The sequence below is a fragment of the Cyprinus carpio genome, chromosome B11 (genome assembly GCF_018340385.1).
Source record: "Cyprinus carpio isolate SPL01 chromosome B11, ASM1834038v1, whole genome shotgun sequence".
Lineage (NCBI taxonomy): Eukaryota > Metazoa > Chordata > Actinopteri > Cypriniformes > Cyprinidae > Cyprinus > Cyprinus carpio.
Window position 1 is genome coordinate 18239615 of NC_056607.1, and position 19459 is coordinate 18259073.

General features: G+C 37.3%; 1 protein-coding gene across 2 annotated transcripts in view; it reads right to left on the reverse strand.

Annotated features, from left to right (window-relative positions):
* LOC109098280 (nuclear receptor coactivator 3-like) overlaps positions 1 to 19459 on the reverse strand; it is a 37288-nt gene that overhangs the window by 11611 nt on the left and 6218 nt on the right. Inside the window, exons 1-7 of one of the 2 annotated variants that reach the window (XM_042734362.1) lie at positions 6615 to 6653; positions 2279 to 2383; positions 2027 to 2187; positions 1125 to 1225; positions 817 to 991; positions 523 to 708; positions 293 to 379 (exon numbers count right to left, since the gene is read on the reverse strand). In XM_042734362.1, coding sequence (XP_042590296.1) covers positions 293 to 379; positions 523 to 708; positions 817 to 991; positions 1125 to 1225; positions 2027 to 2187; positions 2279 to 2364 — 796 coding nt within the window. In that variant the 5' untranslated portion in view covers positions 2365 to 2383; positions 6615 to 6653. Of the gene's footprint in view, positions 1 to 292; positions 380 to 522; positions 709 to 816; positions 992 to 1124; positions 1226 to 2026; positions 2188 to 2278; positions 2384 to 6614; positions 6654 to 19459 lie in introns of those variants that run through there. The other variant, XM_042734361.1, reaches the window with a different exon arrangement.

The window sequence follows — 19459 nt, forward strand, 5'->3', positions numbered from 1 at the left end:
TTTATATATTAAATATATCTATATATAATATAAATTATATGAATGTAAATATATACATGCAATACATGTTTTCAAAATATATGCTGTATGTGTGTGAATTTATATATAAATAAAAATATACACAGTACACACACATATATCTTGTAAACAAAAACAGTTATTTTGGATGTGATTAATCGTTTGTCAGCACTTATATACAGATATATATATTTATATTTTTATATACAGATATACAGATAATATAAAGATATAAAAATCAAAGAAATTAACATTGCACTTTAATCAATTTTACCTGACAGTTCGTGTCTAGTACTGAATCGTTCTGTCCTTTCCACTGCCGTCACTCTCCGTGCTACACAAATCATACAAGACTGCAGATCTGAAAGACAGAAAGAAGAAAAACACCCTCAATACTTAGATGACACTTTAAGACTAATTCACAAGCGGCACTATAAAACAAAGTATATCGACTTGAGTCTGTATAAAAGCACTGAAATGATAAATTCTAAATTTACTACAGACCTTCCCCTTCCTCCATCATTGCTTTAGGCTGTGTGAGGGCGAAACATTGCATGGTCTCATAGCGAGGCCCACCGGCGCCTTCTTCACCTCCAGGACCGCCATGGCCAAACTTCACCAGCATGCGACAGTTAAACGTGTGACTCTTCTGACGGGAGGCATCACCGCCCCATGACACACTGTTGGGACCCAAATACATACAAAATGCATGATGCTTAGTCATATCAATATGCTTATGTTTTAGTGAACAGATAAAGAGCAACATTCACTAAAAATTATATACATTGACATATATACCATTGTTTTTGGGCAGGTTTTTATGCAGTTCGTCTCGGTCTTCCTCATGCAGTATGTTGTAGATGCTGGTGTTAATCAGCTCCTCCTGTTTATACTGCAGGTACTGAGTCACATTATCTGACACAAACACAATGCTGCCTTCACGACTCACCACAAACAAAAACCCATCCAGAGCCTGACACAGAGAGAGAGAGAGATTCAGAATTATTATTATGAAACACTTTAAATCGTAATTGAGAAGAATGCTAGTATGAGAAATGAGCAAATGAGCTTCTGGTGACCGTTGACCTTTAGGTCCCTGATCTTACCTGCAGCAACAGAGGGCCCAGATGGTCCTTGTCGATGACCCCTTGACCGGTAGAGGACACATCCGCCTTCTGGACATCATCATTGCCACATGAGCTTTTACCTGTGAAACGTGTGAATACAGACCACATATTAGAAACATTTCAGAAAAATTAACAGTTGTAAAGAGTTTTTTTTTTGTGCAATACAATTTTTGAAAGGTAGTGTTAATGCATATTTGTCTCACCATATTATAGCAAGGGAACAGCAGAAAAATGGCTCTGCTTATTTTGCTATGTAGATTTGTAGGTTTCATTCCCGTAAGACACTATTAGCCAATGGAATGTCAAATAAGGAAGAATGAACAACAATGCCTATTCATCGTTTCACCGTATGAACTCCGGGTTATAGTCCAAATGAAAAAAGGCATGCATAGGCCTGTCTCGCGCAACAAACTTGTGCAGACTACAGTTCTGAATGCAATATATAATTATGAGTAAAATGAACACAGGAGTATAACTGTAGACAATAAACCTCAAATCTGATAATAAAGTTACATTTTTCTTTATGGAAAATAATTTACCGATTTTAGTCAAATTAGATTTGCTAGGTTTTGCTGCTGGATAATCCACTCATTCGCATTCATTTACATCCACAGATGTAGTCATATTTGCACTGCACTAAAAAAAAAAAAAGATTTTTTAATATCTAAACCTGCATTTTCTATTAGCCTAAACTAGCAAAGGTGTTACAAAAATACAAATTTTCACTCTAGTGAATATTTGCTATATTACAATATTCCACCTGCCACCAGGTGGCAGCGTTTTTATCAAACCGAGGAAATTCATCCGTTTCCCCACACTGTGGGTTTAGTAAATATTTTCACAGGCTGATATGCAAAAGAGCAGTTCGAGCAGATGTGTACCTTGCTCTTTGATCTGTCGTATCTGGCGCACTGTCTCTTTAAGGATGGCACATTTGTCTGGTTTGACATTGAAGCTGTCGATGTCACTAAGGTTGGCCGAAATCAGTTCGGCCAGCTCCTCGATGTACTTGCTCTCCTGTTCCCTCCTGCGCTTATCACATCTGTAGATTAAACACACACACACAGTTTTAGGAAGGAAAAACATTAAAATACCTAAAACACTGCTTGTAATTGCACCCTAAAATGTCTCACCCTTGTCCTGGTGTGTCACATGTGGAGAGTTTGCGCTTTCGGTCCGAGCACAACGGCTCAAGTGAGTTCTCACCCACTCCGCTCATGTTTAAAACATATCAGCACCTGAGAAACATGGAAAGTTTAGATTGGGGCAGAAAACACACAACCAAAGGCATATTATGATCTCTAAAAGAAAGAAAGGAAAACTAAACCAGCACTTCTATTCCACCACAAGTGCACTACAAACAAATAATGAGCTGACTTTGGCACTTCTAGACAATGCACTTGAAGGCTTCATCTCTTTTCAGACGGTTTTAGTAAAAAACTGCAAGTGTGTGTACGTGTCTGCAGCTTATTTTTAAGTGTTCCCACATACAGCTGAATGTGTGGAATGTTCCAGGCCTCAGCAGCGGTGCTGTCTGTGTGTGTTTGTGTGTTTGTATGACAGTGTGTCTGAGAGGAGACACTGATTATGATGGAGTGAAACGGGGCCCCAGGGGAAATGGATCAACCCTTAGTGTGTTTGTGTGTGTGTGTGTGTGTGTGTGTGTGTGTGTGTGTGTGTGTGTGTGTGTGTGTATTTCTATAGCAGGGACTGGGTCAATTATCTCAATCCATGAAGCCGTTCGCTGCACAACATATAAATTAAATGTATAAATGATCTAATTAAAAAGCAGACTAATGAATCTGAATTACTCTAATACACAATTAAAGATTCAGAATTCCCTTCAAAATGTATGTCAGAAACATAAAGATATAATGTCCTTCCTCCACATGTCTCTTTATGACACACAATCACACCATTCTTCCTACTTTTACCGTCATCGCTCCGCCCACTTCACTAACAACAACACTTCCTCCTCTTTGGTGATACTTCTCACTTCTCTGCCTCTCTGTAATCATTTCCTTTTTTTGTTATTAGAACTGGCCTTTCTGATACGTCTGTCTTCCTTCCAAGTTATGTATGCAAAGACATAATGTGGCCCAAAATATTAATCGCACTTAAGCCACACTTAAAATGTATGATTGTCATTGCATTAGATACAAAATATCAAACCATTTGACATTTATTTGAAAGTTGACGTATGATTTCTGTGTCACTGGTAGGACTGGATAAAAATATTGATTTTAAAATCGCTTCTTATTGTCCCAAAATTGACTTCAATATCACACAAGCTATTTCTCAAAATGAATGAATCTTATCAGCTGGCTCTTATTAGTGAATCAAAATAAAAATTGCTTGACCAGCGTAGTCTGGTTCTTAAAGTGAATGACTCTCATGAGCCAGTTCTTGCTAGTGAGTGAATATAACAAAAAAATAAAATAAATAAATAAATTTTTTTGATTCAAAATCTTGACTATTGAATCAAAAAAAATAACTGAATCAAAAAACAAACAGCCAAACAGTGTAGTCCAATTCCTGTAATTAATGGCTCTTATGAGCTAGTTCTTTGACTGAATATTTCAAAATGAGTTACTGGACAAATTAATGAACTGGGACTAAAATCACATGTAATGAGAATGATACGTTAATCAAAATTGAATCGCCACTAGATTGCAAGAACAATGACCATTTTCCTCAAATTTTTGCATGTCTGTCCCGCCCCAAACCCACAGCACTGTTTGAGTTCAACGTTCAACTTTGGTTGAGTATAGATTTTAGCATTTTGAATGCATTTTTATTTGTGGTGTATTTATTATTTATTACTCAAAGCCTACGGTGATATATTTTTTTGTGAAATATATCTAGCTAAAGCGTAAAACTACAACTGTGGTTACTCTGCAAGGGCATTAGTGTGAACTTGACAGGAAATTACTTCATACATTCACTAGAAATCACCTGAAGTAATAACAAAAATGACTCAAGTTATTTCTCAAGTCAAGTTATTTCTGTTTGCATTTGGTTTAATATTTGAACAGAATAGATTTTTAACTGTGGCTTCAGCGTCCAGATACTAATAGAGAGTCGCTGTATATAAATGAACACATGACTGTCTTTCCGTCTCCATTCTTTTCATTCTCTCTGGCTTCTGCTGCTGTTATCAGTCTCTGTCACTCTGGTCATAGACCCTCTGCTGTATGCGTGCATGTGAGCAAGTGTGTTTGTTTAGAGCCCTGACCTTGCCCCGTGCCTGACCCCTCCCAGAGTTCAGCGGAAATCTCAGAGCACAGACCATCGGCTTGCAGTCTTTTCCCCTTCCCTCGCTAAGCACACACAAGCAAACAGCCTTTTCCTCTCATTTAAAGGGATAGTTCACCTAAATATGAAAATTCTGTATTTTACTCACCCATGTGCCACATGCTAAACTATTCTTCCTCTTCAAAACAAATGTTTGTGTTTAAAAAATACCACTGAAAGCATGTGTAAGCAACATTCTCGCATTTCAAAGTTCATGAAGACATCGCAAAAGTAATCTATATGAATTGAGCTGTTCCAAAATTGATACATATGTTTATAACAAACTTTGTTTAATTTAGGATTTAATTAGCATAAACACTGATCTATGCACATAGCACATCAAATAAAGTAAAGAGAAGCACAAACAAGCATGCGTGACACCACAAGAGCAAACACATTTGAGCTTCTGTTTACCATATCAGAGTCTTATGGATTACTTTTAGATGTCTTTATGTACTTTCTGAAGCATGAAAATGTTCGACTTTAAATGGATGGACGAAGGTCATATAGGGTTGGAACAACTTAAGGGTAAATGATGACAATTTCTATTTCCGGGTGGACTATTCCTTTAAGGAAAACACAACGTTTGCTCTCGGTCACCTAAAAACTTTAAGTATGAGCTCATCATTCCTGAGTCCGACTGAGAGACATTACACAACTGTGCCCATACTGCACTGCCTGTGCTGACACGTACAGCTGTCTGTCACAAAGCAGAAAAATGCTGCAGAACCGACTGCATCTTCTCTACTTTTATCTCTTTCACCCTTTCCATCTCCTTGAACTCCGCAGTGGAGTTAAATAAATGATAGGCATACAGCCATTCATGACTGTTAAGGTCAAGGCACCATTCAGATCTAAAGTCACATCTTTAAAGACACAGTTCACCCAAAAATTAAAATTCTGTCTTCATACATGCAACGACGTGCCATATTTAAGCAATGCTAAGGGGTTGTGCTTCTTTGCTGCAGCCTTTAGCCATGACCGTTTTCACAATATACACTAAGGTGACCAATCCACATCCAGGACTGAAATATTAATTTTATAATCGAATATGCTTGTACGCAAATGAGATTTCACATTTGGGTGTTCCTCAAATTAACTATCACAGGACCAGAAAATTTTAATAGAGGGAATGAGTCACATGGAGCTTTTTTGTGATACTTTTATGGCATTTTTATTTAATTTTGAAGCTCAACTGCCCCAGTCCCTATTTGTTTCTATTATATTAAATGTAGAGGTCATTTACAGGTCATGCTGGCTTGGAATGACATTCATCCTAAGCTAGTTTTCTGGCCCAAATTGGCCTGTTTGCTGGTTTAAGATGGTTTTTTGACCACATTTCTTCAGTTAAATGCCCATTGAGACCAGTAAACCAACTTTGGATAGTTTAGCAAGGTTTGTTTGGCAGGAATGAGAAAGTAAATGAGAGAAATTCTCATTTCAACTGTTCCTCTAATACTCCATTCAAAGTGTACAGTTCTACCCTCATCAATACTCTCCGCCTATGAATTAGTTTAAGGTGAAACTGATGCCTACCTCTCACATTTGCAGGCTGTATTACTTGAATCCGTGATTGGTTGACAGCAAATTTCAAATATTAAATGGATCGATAAAATAACGTTATTAACCGGTTAATGGCCACTTCAAATTTTCGATTCTATTCGGAACTATAAAATTTGATTTAGTTTCTGGTTCTGTTCCTGTCAAAATTTAGTTCGTTCCGGTTTTCGTTTTCGTTCCTTGAACCGGTTCAAAGCCCTGCCTGTAACAAGACCAGACAGCATATCAACATTCTGCTCAAGAGAGCATAAAAGAGCCAGGGTGAGCATGAATGAGGAGATGAACTCAAAATACTAAGAGAGGAAAAGAGCAAGAGCGAAAACTTCAGTCCAAGCCAAGGATGAGCACTTCACATACGCCTTTAATTAAACAGGAGATGAGGAGCCCACGGTAGAATCAAGGATACAAGCAAGAGTGAAACTTCAGCCTGTATGTTGCTCTAATGTTTCCGATCTAACAGTCAAGATAGCAGGTGGGTTTTAAGGTCATTACGACACCATTCTACAGTGATGCAATTCCAATTTTTTCAGAAGTTCAAAAGCGAACACTGAACATCTGATAAAAACACACAAAAACACTGCTCATTATTGCCGAGCTCTTGCAAAGACTTCTTACAGAATGCACCAGATGAGCATCTCCAAGCGAAGATCCACTTCCAGTCTTTCTGAGAATAATGGCTATTTTAATGGGAAAGTTATCTAGAATATCCGAATCAGGAAGCAGCAAAAACCGGCATCCTGTTTGCGCCTTCCTACACACAAAGTTCTGCGTCACCACTTCCTCTTCCTGGAAAAAGCCTGCTGGCTCTTTGCAATCATATTTACATATTCAACCTCATGGGTTGAACAGGTTCTTCTGTACTCTCTTGGAAGCTAATCTGTCTGTCTCTTTCTGCGGGGACGTTATCTTTCACCACCACCCATTATCTCTCTCTCTCTCCCGCTCACTTAAAAACTTATTTTCTCTAACTTTATTTCATAAAATTATGTTAAAGGAGCCTTATTCTACAACTCTGTAGAAGTTTTAATACTTAATAACTCTATAAAATCCAATCAATGTTATATAAATAATGTATATATTACATATATTATACATAAAATCATTAATTATGCACACGCACACACACACACACACAATATTTACATTAAATACTTACAAGAAATAGTTTCAAGTAAAATAAATATCTTGTTTTCTTAAACACACAAATGACAAAAAGACAAAAAAAATAGTAGACTATAATAATAATTGCGTTTTTGAAAATAATTTTAATCTAATAATACATAGTAATAACAACAATAAGCACAGAGGATTATTCTTCACAAAAACATTTTAATACATGAAAAATGTCTCACGGGGACAAATAGTTCAGACATTTGAACTGATTCACTGAAGCAGACAGTTTGAACTCAACTTCCCAAATCTACCCCCATTTCCGCAACTTAGTTTCAAATCAGACATTATATTAAACTGTCACAAGACAGGAGCATATTAAATGCACTGCATTATTCACAATAATTTAAACATTCAGTACATTGCCCACTCCTAACTAATAAGTAGATTACTGTAAACACAATCTTTGTTTGCTGTTCAGTTGTAAAATTCCTGTTATTAAATGCAGCACCAGTGCATTCAATAGCTTTTTGTAAACACAAATGCATCCGTCTTATGGATACTAATACACTGGCTGGAGGGAAAAGAATAATTTATTAATGAAAACTAAAGAGATGAAAAAAATTTAGATTTACGGACTGCAAATTCTACACATATAGGCTACAAAACCACAACCACCCTCCCCAATTGCTGCTGTCTCCTCTCCCTGTTTCCCTGACGACCAGTAGGGTAACATCTTAATATCCCATCAGCCTTGACCCCATACAGAGAGAACCTGCATTATTGATGGGGCTGCCTCCTGTCGCCACATACACACAACACACAGTCCACCTCAACACCTTCTTCATACATATCAGCAGTCAAATTCAATGGGCCGTTCAAAACGATCACACCGAGTTAAAGGGAGAAATACATTATTGAAAAGAAACAGACTTATAATTATATCAGCAGCCCCTGCGACTACCAGTCCTCCATGTACAATAAAAGGGCTATCAAGCCATTTAACAAATCAACACTTCATGCATTAAGATTAAAGATGTTATTAGCTTATTTTCTATACCTCCTAATAACTCCATTTGTCATTTTATATAAAACTGAAGGTGTTTTAAAACAAACTGCCACTTACAGTGAAGGAAACGCAAGACATAAGCCATGCACTGCCTGTCAAAGGACACCAGACATTACACATTACACGTTTTCTCTCACTGAATACCCAGTTATACTGGGAAATGTGTCACACTGAAGAAATAAAATAGGTTTGTCAGTGCTTTCATGTGCAATCACTTTAAATGCTCTTTCATGTTCAGACGCTTTAAAAAGACCCAAACGTGTACAAAAAAAAATTCAGTTCACTTTACATTCATACTATACTTTTGTGTGAGAACAAGTATTATTTCATTATACTTCTAATAAAATAATAATAATTATTAGTAGTAGTAGTAGTAGTAGTAGTAGTAGTAGTAGTAGTAATAACTAAATGTATTTTAATATTATTTTATTACTATTAAGAAAATAATAATAATTACAATAACAACAATAACATTATTATTATTATTATTATTATTATTATTATTATTATTAATAGCATTTATTTTAATATATCACTATTAAGAAAATAATAATAATAATAATAATAATAATAATAATAATAATAATAATAATAATAATAATAACATTATTATTATTACTATTATCATCCATTACATTACATTACATAACATAGCCGTATTTTAGCCAATTACACATTTACCGAACCAGTTCACTTTGCATTCATATTGGATCTGGAGTTGGACTGGACTTTACTTTTTTGTCTACTTCAGTTTGAATTCAATTGAACTTTCCTATATCATATTTCAAAATAACAGGTTATTTTGTAATTTTTCAACAACATGTATTTTTATTATTATTATTATTATTATTATTATTATTATGCAGTAATTTTTGACCTACTTCAGTTTCACTTGCATCTGATAATATATTTGACATAATAAAAATAACAACACGTTATTATAATTATTATTATGTTATTATTTGCATGAATGCTGTTAACTGGAGCTTTTTTGTGAAGGACAGGCAAGTACCACATATGACTGCACATGTATCTGCCCAGTCATGCTTTCATTGAGAATAGGGTGCATACAGTCACAATGGTGACACACCTCAGACAGTGACAGTATGTAAACCGTGCATATGAATGCAATGCATCTTTACAAACAGATGATTGAAGCGTAAAGGAAGGGAAGAGATGTAGGCATGTATAAAGAGAGACATGAAGAATGACTCTAAAGCAGGACCCATTCAGACCCAAAATAGTCCCCCCATTCTGGCAAAGCCTGAAATAAAGCATGAAATCTGAGCTCAGTGGAAACACTCACTAAATAACATACACATACACAACAAAACCTCTGCAGACAATACGGCACGCACACACGCTCTGCCTTTTCAAAACGAGGATGAAAACACTGTGGAAATGAGCTGTGGCAATATCTATTCAGACACGCTGCAAGAGGAGGATGAGGTGGCACAAGTTACAGGCTGCCGCCGCATGACCACTCTGGACGGCTCCATTCTGCAGCAGAGACGAGCAAGACAGCAAGTGCAAGAGATGAGCCGAGGTAGAACAAAAAGAAAAGGAGGGAGGGAGTGAGAAAGAAAAAGAAAACAGTACAAGAGCAAGGGACAGAGAGTGGTTATGATTGGAGGAGGAGGATGGTGAGAAAAACCAAGAGAGAGAACAATAGCGAACAGCCCAGACACGCAGACATGTGCCAAGCATGTGTGTACATGTGCAGACATCCAAAAGCTTTTCGCAGCAACACTCGCTGCATTATCTTAGCTCAAGCGTACTGACACACAATTCACTTCACCAAACCTGGACGCACTCACTGTCCAGCTCTGAAAAAAAGCACCAGAGATATCTGAGGTCTGATGTGGTAGGCGATGAAATCGTCAAGTAAAGAAGATCACAATCAAAGCATACTGCGGGAGCACACTCTAACGGCTTTTAATTGAAGTTTCTTTCCACTAAACTATTTCCAACGAACTACTTACATTTGTGCACCAATATAGATGTAGAGGGAGTGGCCATAGCTGCGTGTTAAGGTGCCATACTGGAATTAAACATTATGTTAAATACAGTGATTTTAAAGGGTTAGTTCACCCAAAAATGAAAATTACTCATAGTGCCTGTTAAGACCTTCGTTCATCTTCGGAACACAAATTAAGATATTGCTGATGCATTCTGACAGCTCTTTGACCTTCCCATAGACAACCAAGGGTACTACCACGATCAACGTCCAGAAACATAGTAGTAAGGACATCAGTAGGGCTGCACAATTAATCGAATTTCTAATCGCGATTACAATTATGGGTGCCACAATTATGTAATCATTCAAAGTGGCAATTAATCGTTCAAAGTCCACTTATGTTATTCTGCACGCTTAAGATATGTTTATGTTTGTTTTTATCTTAAGGGTTTTTCCATGGTTTTAGGTTTAGTATAACATTATAATACCTTTCATATTTTAACTTTTTTTATAATTTAAAGAAGAAACCAATCCGATGTATATTTGACATTTGAGGCTAAATACTATAGAAAAGTACTAAAGGTTTTTCAGTTAGAGTGTTTTCAGCTTGTTTAATTTCATATAAAAATACGGCATGCAGTTGCATCAAACAATGGTATAAACATCATTCAATGTAAATTGTGATAATCGTAATTAATAATCACAATTACAATTTCAAGGGAATAATCAACAATTGTGATTTATCATAACCGTGCAGCCCTAGACATCAGTAAAATAGTCCATGTGACATCAGTAGTTCAACCGTAATTTTATACAAAAATAACAACTTTGTCCAACAATTCTTCTCCTCCTCATCCAGTCTGCTGTGGCTTGCCTCCATTTTGGGCAGTATCACGACGTATGTGCACACTTCCACTTCGTGTAAACAACGCATGTGCATGTTGATGTAAACAGATATACAATATATCTCACAATATATTGCTTTACAGATCTATCACTCTTGCTACTTAATAATCAATGCCGCAATCATGCAGTACACATCAGAAGTTCTGCGCTCCGGCGCGGTAAGCGCTCACACTCACTGATCTATATATAACTGAACCACGCTCTGGCCCACCTCTTCCAACCGAGCCAGGGACAGCTAAATGAACCGAGCACGGCATGTCGCGATCACGATAGTTGTATGGAGCGATCACAGTGGTTAAAAGGAGTTTGGTTTGGGTTTAGATTGCCTAGTGTGAGTGTTAAGTTTTTCTAGTGTATCCCGCACACAAGTCTTTACCCACCCACACTCGCCCATCAAGTGTGGTCCCGCGCGGCACTCGACTGTGTTAGGTCCCGCGATAGTACAGGTCTCTAAGGTGCCTGTTATAATATTATGATGGAGGCTCTGCACTCTGCACATAACTTGTTTTTCTATAACAAACTATAAAATATTTTCTATAAAAACGTTAGCTTGTTTTATATTTAATTTGATTACACTAATGTTATAAGTTGAGATTTAAAAGAAATATTTTAACTGCTTCTATGTAAAAGGAATACTGCTGTAAAAAGCACCTTATTTGTTTAAAGTGTTTGCAAACCAAATGTTATTGCACTTTTTTCATATAGCAGTACTTTTAAATGAAAAAAAGTGCACAATACACTACTTTTGAATGCATTATTGAATTTTGTGCATAATGTAATTAATCGCAGATAATCGTGTGATTGATCGCGATCAAAAATTTGAATTGTTGCCCAGCACTAATATATATATATATATATATATATATATATATATATATATATATATATATATATATATATATATATATATATATATATACACACACATACAAGCCACGTGTCCTTAGACAATAAGCAGTAGATTACAGACAGATCAGAATGCATGTCCAACACCATGAAGCACACTACACAGTTATATTTATTGAATTAAATCACAGCCTTTTGAGGTTTAATACCACCATATCACACCAGGCCATATCGCAATTTCGATTTTAATCCGATTAATTGTGCAGCCCTAGTGTGTATGCAGTGTTGCTTATGGGTGCACCACAGGCCCACTTTGTGATTCATAATAATAAATCTGTTAATCCAACTGTGTTACTGTAACAGACCACCAGATAATAAGTCATTCCTGCTGTGCAAAACCAACACATACACACATTACACGTCTTTAAGTACTAAATTAGGGAGGAGACGAAGGGTTCGCCTTCCCTCTCATTTAAGAAATGGGCACATGCAACCCGTACCAATAGTGCAGAGCAAAAACTGCCGAGTTTAGGAAAAATGCAACAAACGCTGGCAGTATCACCTCCGCAGGAAAGAGAGAGAGAGCAAAAACAAGCAAGCATGGGGGTAAAAAACATGTATTTGAACACAAAGTCCATACTATGCAAATTCAGTCATTAATCTATGACAGAGAGGCTTTCAGCAACCTGACAAGGGGAAAAAAGCATGGAAGGAAAGGAAAAGCATGCAAAAGTGATGGAGAAAAGGGAAATGGGGGTGGAAGGGTAACATGTGCCTGGTCATCCAGCCTCGGTTTTACCCAGTGAGCTAATGCAGCATCAACTCTTTCAAACACATAAAAACACAGCACTCTGAGGGCAAATGGAAAAAGCAGAGGGTGGGCCTCATTTTCCTCATAAAAAAGCCCATTTAAAGAGCACAGCTCCACTCTGGAAAACAACCACAGATTTTTGAACCCAGAAAGAAGTGAGAAAAGAGAGAGAAAGAAACTGGTGCAGCCTAAAAATCCACTGCATTTCTCTCCTTTTTTTTTCATTTTTTCCAGAAGGGTTTTTTATTTTTTCTTGAACTCATGTTGACTGCTCTGTGCCGCTGAACAGCTTATTCATTCCAGACTGTGACTGTGTCGATTCCTTTTTCCAGCCTCCGCTCTTTCTCCCTCTCCTTCTCTCTCCGAGTAAACAGAGGAAGAGCGTAGGCTCCATTCCAAACTGGTTCTGGGTGTTCCTGCGCAGCTCCGGCAGGGTCAAAAGTTTACAGTGGTTTTAATTTCACCTTTCCTCAGCCAATAGCAGCACAGCAGCTGAACTCTGACCTCTACAAAAGGATTCTACTGGCAGGAAGATCGCTGCTCTCTTTCGCTCTCCCGTCTCGCCCTGCACTCTTTCTTTTACTACTCTCACCGCTTGGATTTGTTTTGAAATTAGTAGAATGTGGGATTTCAAACAATGTTAAAAGCAGGACGACTCAGCAGAGCTACAACAAAGGTTTCAGTGCTCAAGAGAAAGTAATGTTATAAAGCTGAATTTGCTGAATTTGAAAACTTCTTTTAAAAGTATTTTCTTTGTGCCGTTTATACAGAACACATTACAAACGTGTCTAGAAGAATCTACTAAAAATTAACCAAGATCTATCCATGGGTTGAAAGAATAATAATTTCAAAATGATTTTTTTTTTAAATAATGCTTACTATATTTTTGGTTGACGTCAATGGCTAACCTCAAATGCCAAACCAAACTTAAATGGTAATTTGTTTAAAGTAAGCTGTTACATATTTCTCTACAATTTATGGTTTTTGATCCATATGTCAGCAATTTGCATATGCCATTGTAATAATTTTAATATTCAATTATTAAATTATTTCATAATTAACTGAAATATAAATAAATAAATGAAACAAATGAAATAAATGCATGCATACATATCAGATTATTAAAAAAATTAAATATTTTAGCATCAACTTTTTGACCAGTTCATAGCGATTTTCATACTGTATTATTTAGATTGAACAAATTTGCTAATGTAAAATGAAGCAAATCAGGACTGGCCTAGTTTTGGTAATCTCAGACGACAAACCCAACGCTTTTTTCTCCTCCATCATCCTAATTCACAAATCAAATTATCCAGTTTTCATAGTAAAGGGAGCTAAGTGCCCCCCATGCTGACCTCAGCCTGTGACCCCTTCTGTTCTCCAGGTTCTCTTTCCTCTCTCTCACCACATGCTGCCCCAACACGGGCTAAACGCCAGCTCAACGTAGGCTAATACTATTAAAAGCATGTTTAAATGACTTATGAGCTCTGAGACAACAGAGAGGTCGAACAGGCCGAGCACCCAGGGAGCACGAGAGAAAGGCCGAAGGCTGGGGAACGCTCCAAAGTGCATCCAATATTGCAGATAAAAATCAACTAATCGAGTTTGAACTGACAATACGTTTGATGAAGCCCGGTCCAGTTCTAAAGGCTTCTCTGAATATTTCAAGGTTACACTCTTAGTCACCTTGGCAGAAAACCGTTGGCTGACTGGCAAGTAACAGTTATTTCATGAAAACGAATTGAGCATCAAACAAATGGAAGGTCTGGAACCAGTCAAACAGTAACAGCTACATGAAACGTTTGATAGGGACATCACCTTTTTTCATTAACAATGTCAAAAGAGAAGGAAAACAGTAATTAAATGTGTCGCTCTCAAAAAGAGAGGTCCGTGATTGAAAACTTACTGCAAAATGGTGCTAGCAAGTCTCTTTACACAGCCAACAAACGTCAACCAAGTCAAATTCTCCAACATATCAGTGCAAAAACCACAGTTATGCTGTGACCTTCCTCACCTAAATTAAATCAAAACTAAACCTATAAATAAACCTAGAACCTTCCTGTAACAGCGTATTCTATATCTAGAACTGCTAAAGCAAAGCGACAGCAAGCTTTCGGCGCTCTACAGAGCAGAATGAGCAGGGTTAAAGGCCAGTTGCTTTTGTTGGCTTGTTCTTTTCTTAAAGATAACCTCTGACCTGCTCTGGGGTCAGCAGTGTGCTCTCACCACTACTGATGGTGTCTGACTGGGTGCTGAGTGAGAGATCGGTCACTACGCACTGATCCTGAACACTGTTTGGTCAGATGCTGATTGGAGACAAGCTCAGGTGATGAGTCAAACTGTCAGGAAGCATTGTGACACTTTCCTTAGGCAAAAAAGACACATCGGCCTTTTAACGCGCTCCAATTTCTAAGCAGCTGACAGAACTAATAAATCATTGTGGATCAATTCAGTCTATAAGGCAGATATTGGTACATTTCAATCAATCAGAGTGATTTTTACATCAAAATCCAGTTAAAGGGATAATTCACTGAAAAAAAATAATATTCTGTCATCATTTATTTACCCTTGGGGCTGCTCACATATCACGTCTTTTGCGCGCTCAAGTAATTTCAAATGTAGACGTGCGGCAGGCGCGCTTACAATGGAAGTGGCGTGGTCACATCGCGCTCATTTTTTTCAGCCACGTCCGAGTCGCATCGAGATAAAAACATTTCAACTTTTCAGAATGCCACAAGTGCACTGCAAGTCATGTGACAAGAACCAACTAATCAGCTTCATCCTTTCCCATAACAACATTAAAAGCTCAGCCAAGATGAAGGAACAGCTCACAGCTGTACATGGATAGCCATTTTTAAATACATTTAGTAGCAGAGCAAGCGATTTTTAGTGCTGCAAATCCATTTATCCTTAGCTGAAACTTCTACGTCTTCATGGAGAGCGCAGGACATGGTTGCTTAGCAACAGCAGACGCCTCTGGAGTGCAAGCGCCGGAACGCTTTGGAAAAAGGCAGAAAGCGGCGCGCAGGTGAATTCTCCCATAGTTATATTAGTAGAGCAACACTAAGTCCATAAACATGAATGCAAAATGAGTAGCATTTCCAATGCGTCAAAAGTTGTTGATGAGAGACATTTTTTTAAAGATTTATTTTTGGCATTTTCGCCTTTATTATGATAGGCCAGATCAGAACTGACAGAAAGTGAAGTGGGAGAGAGATATAGAGACGGGATCAGGAAAGGTCTTCGAGCAACGGCGCTGTATGCCATGGCACTGCCCACAAATCGATCGGTCCCAACAAAGAGAGACATTTTTTGCTTAAAATAAAATGCAATACGATTATTATTTGCAGAGCAGTTTTTATACACTATTATGGCATTTATTAATATGTTGAATTAGTTTTTACTTTTATATTTTCATTTCTTAATTTAATTTTGGTTTACGTTTCTGTCATTTTGTTCTGTGCTTTTGTAATTCTTTTTATTTCTAGTTAGCTATAATTTATTTCTATTTCAGTTTAGGTTTTAAGTAGTTTTGGTACGTCAAATTAAACTTTCAGTTCGTTTCAGTTTATTTCAGTTTTATTTCAGTTAGCGAAAACAAATTTGAACAGTTTTATGTAATAATAACAACAACATTGTGTCAAAGCCGATTGTGTTGAAGTTGGCAATTCAATAAAAAAAATCTGTTGCCTTTTTTTTTTTATTACATTGAAATATTGGTTTCAAAATCATTCTGATGGCACACTGGTCAATGGCTTCTGTTTCTTTCCCATGCTCTCCCTAAACATCTGTTCTGGCTCTATGTAAGTTTGGTAAGCAGGGACAAAAAGAGTGGATTGCTTTAGCGCAGCAACAAATACACATATGCAGCCATCCACTTTAATTATGTGAGTCAATTCCACTCACTTAACTGTAGGGGGCTGCAAAGCTGCAAAAATGGATAGTTCACCCAAAAATTAAAATTCTGTCATTAATAACCCTCATGTCGTTCAAAACCCATTAAGACCTTTGCTCGTCTTCGAAACACAAATTAATATGTTTTTAATGAAATTCGATTAAATCCTTTCTGATCCTACAACACAAGCAACACAACTACCACGTAGATGCGAAATGAACGTAATAGATCATCCAAACTGTGTCAGTCTGCGTTCTTGGCATCAGGGTTCTCTATCGTCACTTGCAAACCACAAAGGGTGAAAGGTAAAGCAGCTAATGACAGTATGATGTGATATATATAGTGGTAGAACTTTGGCAGTGTGTGTGTGTATACAAAATTCAATTTTAATTAAAATTTAGTAATGACAAAAGGCCAATGTAATTGCCAGCCGCTCTATTAATAGTGCATTGGATGGATGGACCTCCTAGAGGGAAGAGGACGCCCATCATCTTTTCCACAGTGAGGAGAGCTGTCCCCGCCCACGAAGGGCCTCGTCACCTTGACAACAGGCCACAAACATGAGTGAAGCCATGGCGACAGGCAGACAGACAGCAGAGAGACCAGGATGTATTCTGTTTAACCACACGGTCTTGGACTCTAACCAGTAGAATGACATGCATTTCAAACCGAAAGCCATAAAACCCTCCCACATCCTGTGGCACAAGCATCTAAATCCAGAATCTTATTATGGATCGACATGGATATTTTCAATATATTCAATGCAAATATGCACAGGCGAACCACAGAACGCAGATTGTGGTGCGTTTAGTCTGTCACGCTCTGTGATGAGCGACACATGTGTCTCAGGTGTGTGACCTGTCCCGACAGCACACAACGGCTGCGACAGTGGCTAATTAAAACATAAATGATGTGATTAAAGGGACAGAGCGTTGCTTTTCCCCACCTGGTGCAACCTTTTTTGTTGAGGCCGGAGCATGAGGTGCATCTGCTCTGCTGCAAAACTACGATTACACCGCATGCACGTTTTCTTACTGAGCTTGTATTCTACTTTTGATTTAATCACTGCAATGCTAAAATCCTATTCAGCGTTGTCCCCTTCAACATCATCAGATTATGGGCCTGAGACAGAGAGATTATGGACTCGATGATGCTTCTCAGGAATAAAAGAATAAGATTAAGCCTATGGAAATACACAGTGCACAAGAGGGGTGCATCCACCTTGGATGCAAATAGGCTTTGTGGTATAAAGGTAGACATAAAAAAAACATCAGACACCATGCAAAACCTATAGTACACGCTTCAAATAGTGTTGCAGAGGGCGCTTCCATAATGTGTCTTATGTAGTGTACATATTTATAATCTACTAATTTATTATAGATATTACCTTTTTTCTGTTTGACCACATTATCAGAAACTAATTATTACAACATGATTGTATGATTGCATCTCAAAAGGTGAGGACAGTCTACTTTAAGCAGGAAGAGTTATGCTTTCAGATATAAAGGGGAAAGTGAGAGTCGAAAGAAGTGGAAAAGAACAGTTCATGTTTAAAAATGACTTTCAAATGTCAGCAGCAATATTGATATATATATATATATAAATGAAAGTTCTTTATATACTTACTTTTAGGAAGTATAAAATGATATGTTTTTAATAGTAGGGGTGTAACGATGCACGTAGGGCTGCAGAATTAATCAAATTTCTAATCGCCACAATTACATAATCGTTCAAAGTGCCAATTAATCGTTCAAAGTCCACTTATTTTATTCTGCACGCTTAAAGGGATACTCCACCCTAAAATGAAAATTTTGTCATTACTCACTTACCCCCATGTCGTTCCAAACCTGTAAAACTTCGCTCGTCTTCGGAACACAATTTAAGATATTTTGGATGAAAACCGGGAGGTCTGTGACTGTCAAGTAAATAACAGTGTCAAGGTCCATAAAAGGTATGAAAATCATCATCAGAATACTCCATCTGCCATCAGACGTGCAATCTGGGTTATATGAAGCAACGGGAACACTTTTTGTAAGATTATGAAAACAAAAATAATAACTTTATTCAACAATTCCTTTGTCAACAGTCTCCCCTGTGTCTCTCTATATCACCGTATGCTATTCTGTATCATCCGCACCACAAGGATGCACTGTTTTCTTTCAAATCAAAGCTAAATACACCTAGAAGCAGTGCATCCTTGTGGCGCGGATGATACAGAAGAGCATACGCAACATACACAGAGGAGAGACACAGAGGAGACTGTTGACAAAGGAATTGTTGAATAAAGTCGTTATTTTTGTTTTCTTCACTTCACAAAAAGTATTCTCATTGCTTCATAACGTTACGGTTGAACATCTGATGGCAGATGGAGTATTCTGACGACGACTTTCATACCTTTTATGGACCTTGACACTGTTATTTACTTGGCAGTCTATGGGACAGTCACAGGCCTCCAGGTTTTTATCCAAAATATCTTAAATTGTGTTCCAAAGATGAACGGAGCTTTTACGGGTTTGGAACAACATGGGGGTAAGTGATTAATGACAAAATTTTCATTTTGAGGTGGAGTATCCCTTTAAGCTATGTTTCTACATGTTATCTTAAGGGTTTTTCCATTGTTTTAGTTTTAGTATATCATTATAATACCTTTCATATTTGAACTTTTTTATCATTTAAAGCAGAAACCAATCCGATGTATATTTGACATTTGAGGCTTAATACCATAGAGAAGCACTAAAGGTTTTTCAGAGTGTTTTCAGCTTGTTTATTTTCATATAAAAATACGGCATGCAGTTGCATCAAACAATCATATAAACATCATTCAAAGCAAATTGTGATAATCGTAATTAATTATCGCAGTTAAAAT